This window comes from Mandrillus leucophaeus, unplaced genomic scaffold (genome assembly GCF_000951045.1).
Source record: "Mandrillus leucophaeus isolate KB7577 unplaced genomic scaffold, Mleu.le_1.0 Scaffold190, whole genome shotgun sequence".
In the NCBI taxonomy this organism is placed as follows: domain Eukaryota; kingdom Metazoa; phylum Chordata; class Mammalia; order Primates; family Cercopithecidae; genus Mandrillus; species Mandrillus leucophaeus.
In genome coordinates, this window is record NW_012101921.1 from 1,950,299 (window position 1) to 1,960,199 (window position 9,901).

A 9,901-nucleotide genomic window follows, 5' to 3' on the forward strand; every position below is an offset into this window, starting at 1 on the left:
GTACCCAGGAACTACCCTCATTTCCTTCTCTGGCCACTCAGTTGCCTCTTGGCATGGTGAAGACATGCTTAACACTCACTTGTGTGGGATTAAACAGAATAGAGTGTGAGTCGCTGAACTGAGAAAGGGCAAAGCAGAAAAGAGCTAGAACAGGGAATAAAAAGAAGGTATCCATCTATCATCCCAGCTACCCCTTAGAAAACTTTTGTGAGGACCATAAAAACCACACTTTCTCAGTTGACAAAATTCCTCATCCTTAGGTCAAACATTATAATTCCTCAAATCTGATTTTACACATACTGGCTTTTTAATAAAATCTGATTCTGTTTTGACCCTTATACAAGAATGCCCTTCTCAAAAGAACTTGCTCTTTGATACATGCATGAAAAATGAAATATTTTTTTAAATTTCCTTTAGGGGATGATTGATAACACAACAGAAGGGTGACAAACAGGTTAGATTTCCCAATTGAGTTCCTGTACATATCTACCATTGTATAAAATATGGAGACATTTACAACCCTTTTTTCCCATACGAATGTCTAGAAACTCACCTATTACATGAAGTGGGGTATACCTAATTATTTCTTACATGCCATACTGTTCCTATCTCTACCTTGTACTACAGCACAAAAAGATGCATACATTAAAAAATATATTTAAGAAAAAGACACACAAATATATGTGTGCCCAGTTTCTGATCTTTTCAAACAGGGTTAACTGGGAATCTAATAAAAAGTGGTTTTCATTAAATTAATATAAGTCAAATCTTAGAAAGAAAGCAACCATGACCCATCATTCTAACTTTAAAACTAGAATATGTATATGATTTGTATTATTTATTGTTTTTAAGAGCCTTCCAAATGGTAAGAATTACTGAATAAAAAATATAGGTAAGAGATTAAGCAGTTTATCTCAAAGCAAAACATCTGAAGTTTCCACCTCTGTCCTAGGAACAAAAATAAACAACCTTCACATAGATCTGAAAGCTAAGCCTTACACAGATTTTATGATTTCCATTTTACTTCAGAGTATATAGTATAAAAGCGTGGGTATGGTTTAATTTTTTTTTTATTTTACCAAACAGCACTGACATAGGTATGGTTTTAAAAAATAAATATGTGGGCCAGGTGCGCTGACTCACTCCTGTAATCCCAGCACTTTGGGAGGCTGAGGTAGAGACCACCTGAGGTCAGGAGATCAAGACAAGCCTGGCCAACATGGCAAAACCCCGTCTCTACTAAAAATACAAAAATTAGCAGGGTGTGATGGTGGGCGCCTATAATCCCAGCTACTTGGGAGGCTGAGGCAGGAGAATTGTTTGAACCCAGGAGGTGGAGGTTGTAGTGAGCTGAGATTGCGCCATTGCACTCCAGCCTGAGCAACAAGAGTGAAACTCTGTCTCCAAAAAAAAAAACAAAAAAGTGTATCACTTCAATCACATAATAAATGTTCCACTTTTATCACAGCTTAGAATTTGTAACTATAAATATTACTCTCTACTAAGAAAGTAAAATTATCTAGTCCTCTATATTGTAGAGAAAGACAGCATGGAATTCTATCAGAGTTATAAGATCAAGGTTGTAATATGCAGTTGAAAAACAATACCTAAGTTGAACAAATCATCATCTATTACTACAGCAAATGTCATTGCTTGAGCCCAGGAGTTTGAGACCAGCCTGGGTAACATAGGGAGATCCCGTCTCTACTACAAAACAAAAACAAACCAATACACACTACAAACTGCCTCCACTCTGTCATGGGCAGAACTATAGAATTATTTCCAAATAACACAAATAACTGAAGTGGGGGTGATCCTATCTAATATAAAATTATAGGAAATTTTAGTTTTAGTTTTAATACAGTGCTGCATAAATAAGTACACCAAAGCACTACTTCAGATATAAATAACATAGAATCACTTACTCTTGGTAGGTAAAAGCCAAATAACATTCTCCCTTCACTTTCATGTACTAAATGTTATTATTACATTTGGTACAGTCTTGTTGATATTTTAAAAGATAAACCAAAGAATTCCCACCAAAGCTACTTAAAATGTATTTGTTTAAATTACAGCATAAATGCAGATTATCAAGTTCAATTTTCTAAGCAAATAACAGTAAACTGACAATTGAGCTAATGCTAATAGTCAAAAGCTCCAGTACTTATTGAGAATATTTGGAAGATCCAGAAAAATCTGAAACTTTGGGCATACGTTAACCACAGAATGGGACAATATAATCATGCTTCTGGATGACATTTCACAAATTTATGGAAGGCCTCACTGCAAATGAGGCAGTAAATCATTAGTCTACTTTCAGAGGCAGAACTGATATGCCCAGGCCTCTGAGTGCAGATGGGCTCTGGAAAACCAGGAAGTGAAACACCATATGAAAAAACGCTGAACAAACAGAGAAGTAAATGGATGCAACCTTTTCTGACCAAAATGGAATTTTCCAGAACATTCCATTAAAGCTTCAACCCATGTTACTTGACATTTCTCATTTCTCAGCCTGGTTCTGAGAATGTCCTAAATAATGCAGTGACAACTATCAAATACCTGTACTTATTTGTATACATGTGGATGGGTGCACAACTATATGGTAATTTTAAAAATTCTACAGAAAACCTGAGTTCCTTATGCATTTGTCTCAAGCCCCCCTTCTTGACATCTAAGGCTTCTAAAAGCAATATATATCTCTTTTATATTTTTATCATAAAAATAAACTCTGCCGATTATATATTATTGTACATATACAATTTTTTTTTGAGAGAGAGTTTCCCTCTGTCACCCATGCTGGAGTACAGTGGATCTCAGCTCACTGGAACCTCCACCTCCCAGGTTCAAGTGATTCTCATGCCTCAACCTTCTGCGTAGCTGGGATTACATTCATGTGTCACCAAGCCTGGCTAATTTTTTGTATTTTTAGTAGAGACAGGGTTTTGCTATGTTGGCCAGGCTGGTTTTGAACTCCTGACCTCAAGTGATCCACCCACCTTGGCCTCCCAAACTGCTGGGATTACAGGCATGAGCCACCATGCCCGGCAATAACTGCTTCTTAATTCCAACAGAAAGAAAGAAAGAAAGAAAGAGAGAAAGAGAGAAAGAGAGAGAGAGAGAGAGAAAGAGAGAGAGAGAGAGAGAGAGAGAGAAAGAGAGAGAGAGAGAGAGAGAGAGAGAGAGAGAGAGAGAGAGAGAGAGAGAGAGAGAGAAAGAGAGAGAGAAAGAGAGAGAGAAAGAGAGAGAGAGAGAGAGAAAGAGAGAAAGAGAGAAAGAAAGAAAGAAAAAGAAAGAAAGGAAGGAAGGAAGGAAGGAAGGAAGGAAGGAAGGAAGGAAGGAAGGAAAGAAAGAAAAGAAAGAAAAAGAAAACACATGGGGAACGCCAAAGCCCTAAAGAAAAATTTTTCTTTTTTTTTTTTTTGAGATGGAGTTTCACTTTTGTCACCCAGGGTGGAGTACAAAGGTGCTATCTCGGCTCACTGCAACCTCTGCCTCCCTGGTTCAAGTGATTCTTCTGCCTCAGCCTCCCAAGTAGCTGGGATTACAGGCACCACGATGCCCAACTAGTTTTTGTATTTTTAGTAGAGATGGGTTTTCACCATGTTGGCCAGGCTGGTCTCGAACTCCTGACCTCAGGTGATCTACCTGCCTCAGCCTCCCAAAGTGGTGGAATTACAGGCATGAGTCACCATGCCCGGCCGAGAAAATATTTTCAAAAGAAATCCTTCATGCATTCCGAAGTTACAAAATTCTTAAAGGAAGTATATCCAGAGTACTAAGCCAAAAGTCTGGAAATCAAGCTTCTGGGACCTAACCTGACACTAGAGTGACCATGGCTAAATTACAACCCACTGGGAGCAGAGTTCCCTGGTTGCTAACATTTGGATCGGACAAAAGGCATACAACTGGGCCAAAACAGACCAGAAGGTTTCCACAACCCCCTTAGTTCCAACTTCCTATGACCCTATAAAATGATTAGACTATGTTTGATTGAACTGTATATTGCACACCATAAGGGAATGTACATTTATGAAGAGTCAGAGGACTCGAAATATTCTATGACACTATGCATTAAGTTTGGAGTTACACAGCTGAATAGTAATACAGGGCTAGGAGCTTTCAATGTTTTATTTTTCATTTCTATGGAAAAGAGGTGAAGTGGACAGAAGGGATGTCTGAAATTCTATCCTGAGGCTTTAATATTTCAAATATTGTTTTGCATCTTTTTGTCTATTTTCTTTAAAGAGAAAAAAAAAAAGAGGAAAATAAGCTGCTATTAGCAAATACCAAGCCAACAGGGAAAATTCTCCCAACACCAACATCCAAATTAACCCCATCTCCACCTCTTCCAGATCACAGGACATCTGGACAAAGGTTTAAAAAGAGAAAAATTATTTTGACTTATTGACAGCCATCGTGGAAATAACTTTTCAGAAAGTACGAACTTACAAATGGGTAGTTATAAGTAACTAAAAAACCCAAGAACAAATGCAACTGTTTCAATTACCAACAATGACAATACAGTAATAAAAGTCTTGAATTTGTTCACTTTCTAATGTATTCCCTAATTTTGTTTTTGTAATCCTAAAAATCCCATTTTAGAGAATACAAAACAAGTTACAGATTAGATCAAGTCATGTAAATTCAGGTGTGGTAAAATCAGATTAAAGATTCAGAGATGAGGGCTTTTTTCCTCTTTGGGTATTTTAATTTAGGATACTGTCTGACTTACTGGTACCACTATAGATATTAATGAAAACATTTCTGCCACGAAGACTGAGTTATAAGAGATGTCTGTAAGTATAGCTAAGAAAGAAGTGATACTTAATGGGTTTTTTTTAAAAAGCAGCAACAGGCCAGGCACAGTGTCTCATGCCCATAATCCCAGAGCTTTGGGAGGCTGAGGTGGGAGGAATGCTTGAGGCCAGGAGTTTGAGGCCAGCCTGGGCAACATAGTGAGACCCCTATCTCTACAAAAAAAAATAAAAATAAAAAAATTAACCAGCATGGTGATGCACACCTATAGTCCTAGCAACTTGGGAGGCTGGGGTGGGAGGACTGCTTAAGCCTAGGAGTTGGAGACTGCAGTGAGCTATGATCACACCACTGCACTCCAGCCTGGTCAACCAAGCAGAACTCTGTCTCTAGAAAAAAATAAATAGATAAATAATGATAAAAGTAGTAACACTCTGGGAAAGTTACAAGAAAATGCTGTTCCTAAAAAAATATAACATCCATAAAGACAAAACCCTAATACATATTTTTTCATTTATGAATGAACTACTCTATCACATCTCATCGTCTCCTTATAAATGGGTAGCTTAACTGCCACTAGCATTTATCCAACATGCTTCTTTATGAAAATTGGTCCTGTGGAAAGTCTGGAATCACCAACAAGAGATTTCACACTTGTTACCTAAGGGTAGTATGAAATCTGTGTGTATATTTGCACATGTACATGCCATATATATATATACACACACACACACATACATATATATATATAACTATAGATGTATGCTTCTCCTTGTCTCTTCACACAGAAGTTTCTCCCCTCAAATCAGTCAACTGTTTGTGCCCGAGTCTGTAACAGACACTGTCGGGGATATAAAGGTGTATGCATGAGAGAGCATCCCAGCTCTCAAGACAGTTAAAATTTACTTAGGAAGATAGGACATATTCACATAAAGCGGTCCCAGTACCAGTAAAATTGATGGATATCATATTTTTATTAGTAATATGGAGGTGCTGTCATCTGCACATTGTTTGCATGAACCACAAAGCTTTAATCCAAATAGGTAAGAAAAAATAAATCCATGCCATTTATTTCAATTATATTAGAATACAATAAATATACAATAAATAATCGAATTTCTTTTGAGTATGTAAGAAATAGCATACCAGCAGTAGTAGGGAAGATAAGGCAAGATATTTAATGGCCAAAGTATTACATAAGCTTAGGAAAGGAAATTAAGGAAAAGAAAACAGTTCTGCTATTATTACCTCAGCATGACAATGACAAAGAAGTGTGATTTTTCCAGGCTTTTCTCAGAACCCAGAGGTGTGTGAAGATTAAACTGCTAGGCTAGGTTTCCGGAGATCCAGGTGTTAGCCCTGACTCCTTCACAATTATATCCTCTCCTGCCCTGATTTTCTATCTGTAATAGTTGAGGTTTGAACTAGATGATGGCTACAATTCCTTTAATGAACACTTCTGGTAACCCTTTATTTGATAAATATATCCAGGTCCTTCATCCTACCCACCACTTCCCAATCCCTGTCTTCTCTACCCCTGACAAAATTACTGTGTACAACATTCAATTTTTTATGAATCTGTCACTAATTATTTGTGTTTATATATACACTAACTTCTTTATGGTAACTGGTTGAAAAAGCGAAATTCTAACTCCTATTGCTAAAATTTAGTTACTAAACAATCATCACTTTTACATTACCTAGTCCTAATAATCTAGCCAGATTAACATGGCGTATTAGTCAGTATTCTTACAAGAAGGGTTTTGCTGTAGCTGTGATTCACAATGGTTAAAGATCAGATCAAATAATTATGTATCCATTGCTTTTACTGGCTTAAAATTGACTTAGCTACACAGCAACTAAGAGTACAGTAATATTTAATTTCTTCCTTTTATGACAATCCAGTGACAACACATAAGTACGACTTTGGTACTAAAAGGCTATATAAATATCCTTTCATCTGATAAGTCTTATTAAACCTCTAGTGTTTGGGGGAAGAGGTTAAAAGAAGAAGAGATTGTAATATTGAGTCATCTCAAATTATTCCTATTATAATTTTTATGTTGGAAGTATTCTTGTTTGGACATCTAAATATTAGGACAGTTATCACCTAGGAACAGCAATGAATTCAAATATTATCCAGTAAGATGCTAAACAACACAAGCTCTCATCAATTCTTAAATACTTTTTGAGTCATTTCAGTAAAGAGATAAATCCAAAATGGAAAAGGGAGAACATACTCAAGCTTCCATGAAGCTGCACAATAAGGTGAATAATTGGCACAAAAATAAAGCAAAGAATTGAGAAGTATGCTGGAAAAGTCTTTCAAATACTATTCTTGCTTGTATCTAGCTCTATTATACAGTTTAAATTTTGGCCAAATTTTTTAAGTATTTGTTAAACAGTTCCTGCATGTGACATATGTTTCCAGGATACTTCTGACATTGATATGAGAAATTATAAAACATTTAGAAATGAAAATGTTACTCTCAAACAAAAAACATTATAAGTTCCAAGCTTCTGAATTCATAAGATGGAAAAACATTTGGAAAATTGTACCTTTCTGTTTTAAAATGTTCAAATAAGGTATTTTTTTAAAATGTGTAATAATTCAAGGAAATGGGAAAACAAGTCCAAATAAAACCAGGTCCTAAAAGTTTACTCTAGGAGTCATTATTCTTCCTTTGCAGTCTCAATTCTATTTACTCCATAATAAGTAAACTGTTTTATCCCTTCGGCTGGGAAGGATAATTTTTACCCTACCAAGATGATGACAATGCCACTGCAGTGCTCACCCAGAAAGAAACACATAAATATGAAGTAGCATCAGGTCTTTCTATGAAGTGTATGCAAGAATTGATTTGCAATGCATTAATTCAGGAATTCAGCAGAGAGGCTCCTACTATACCTAGCAGATCTAAACTTGAGCTCATGATAACACTGCACAAAGCTATGGTAGATAAAAGTGATAGGTAATGCCAACAGAACAATTCCACTGACAACACAAACTCCTCCAAGAATTCTTCCAGGCACTGTGATAGGATACATATCTCCATAGCCAACTGTAGTCATAGAGATAATCACCCACCAGCAGGCAGCGGGAATGCTGGTGAAGTCCTTGTTGGATGTTTCCAGGTCCAGCCCATGTTCAAGAAGCTGAGAAAGTGCACTAAAGATTGCCATGGCAACACAAATGAAGACAAGTAACATAACCATCTCTCGGTAGCAACGTTTGAGAGTCAAACCGAGTGTCTGAAGACCAATGAAGTGACGGGCAAGCTTAATCACCCAAAAAATCCTCATCATTCTAAGTACCCTCAAGGTGACTCCAGCCCTCTGGAGTTGAGAGTTCTCGCCTGTAAACACTGTCATCAACACGGAGATGTAATACGGTGTGATTGCCAGTAAATCTATGATGTTCAGGGGTCTCTTGACAAACTCACACTTGTTTTTGGAGACAATGAACCTCACGATGCACTCCGCAGTGAACCAACCTATGCAGATAGCTTCAATTATCCTGTCAAGAGAACAAAAGAAGAATTGATCATTTTATTTTTAAGCATTTTAATAGCTCTTAGATTTCTTCAGATAGTACTACACTGACATACTAATTCAGTTACTTTTCCAGAAAACATAAAGAACAGACAATGTTACCAACATCATCAGATCACCAGGACGCACGCAACAGAACAACAAATCAATTCAGATGAAAATTAAGGCCAGGTGCAGTGGCTCACATGTGTAATCCCAGGTCTTTGGAAGGCTGAGGTGGGTGAATCGCTTGTGCCCAAGAGTTCGAGACCAACCTGGGCACCATAGCAAAACCTCATCTCTACAAAAAAAATACAAAAACCAGCCGGGTGTGGTGACACACAACTTGGGAGGCTGACGTGGGAGGATCACCTGAGCCTGGGAAAGTCAAGGCCAGAGTGAGCCATGACTGTGTCACTGTACTCCAGCCAGGGTGACAGAAAGAGACCCTGTCTCAAAAAAAAAAAAAAAAAAAAAAAAAAAAAATTGAACTTGATAAAGTTCTTACTTCTATGCTGCAATACTATTAAAATTATTTTTTTACTTGCCACTAATACTTATAAAAAATATCTCTCTTATTTGGTAGTTTGAAATTAACTTATCCTCAGTTGGCCACAACATGAAATTTAACTTACTCTTGTAGGACAGTGGTTCTCAGCTGTGATACCAGTTCTGAGGTGGATTGGAAGGGCATTATTCCCACAGAATGTGGACATATCTAAGTTTTTTGATGGGCTATTTCTTGGTAACTTACAGTCAATGCAAGATCATTTCCTAAAATGTGAATCTTCCTTCCCTTCCAACAGGCTTGTATGGGAGACACTGGCAGTGAGCAAGTTTATGGGGTACTGGGTGAGTGCCCTCACCAAGAACACACCAGGTCACAACCATTCTAAAAAGGCTCCCAGCAGAAACAAGGCCAAGGACTCCCACATTGGAGTAAAATGGCCACTAGGATTTTCCCAAAGACCACAACTACTTTGTCTTCCATCATCATTTTTACACAGCACATATTTTAAAAAGACTACATTTTACCTAGAGCAATATTTACCAGCCTTTCTGCATTACTGCATGCACTGAAAATAATTGCATGTATACAGCACACTGAAGTTAAGGGGTAGGATTCCTTTTTTTTTTGAGACGAAGTCTCACGCTGTCGCCCAGGCTGGAGTGTAGTGACGCCATCTCAGCTCACTGCAACCTCTGCCTCCCAGGTTCAAGCAATTCTCCTGCCTCAGCCTCTCCAGTAGCTGGGACTACAGGCGTCTGCCACCATGGCCGGCTAATTTTTGTATTTGTAGTAAAGATGGAGTTTCACCATGTTGGCCAGGCTGGTCTCGAACTCCCTACCTAAGGTGATCCGCCTACCTCAGCCGCCCAAAGTGCCAGGATTACAGCCACGAGCCACCACACCCAGCCAATGGGTAGGATTCTTGAAGAAACCAGCATCCTGGGAGCTCTAGACCCCTGGCCCTCAGCCCACACACCCCAAAGCTGAGAAAATCAAGTTTCAACACCTCTGGCCCTGTGAGTGGTAACTTGAAGGTAATTTTAAATTTAATTAACATTTTAAAATTTTTTATTTTTTTAATTGAGATGGAGTCTCACTCTGTCA

At 37.8% G+C, this 9,901-nt stretch overlaps 1 protein-coding gene across 1 annotated transcript in view; it reads right to left on the reverse strand.

Annotated features, from left to right (window-relative positions):
* Positions 1-5,710: 5,710 nt before the first annotated feature.
* Positions 5,711-9,901, reverse strand: part of KCNG3 (potassium channel, voltage gated modifier subfamily G, member 3) — a 68,628-nt gene continuing 64,437 nt past the window's right edge. Inside the window, exon 2 of the mRNA XM_011978190.1 lies at positions 5,711-8,272. Within this exon, the coding sequence (XP_011833580.1) occupies positions 7,627-8,272 (646 nt within the window). The 3' untranslated portion in view covers positions 5,711-7,626. The remainder of the gene's footprint in view (positions 8,273-9,901) is intronic.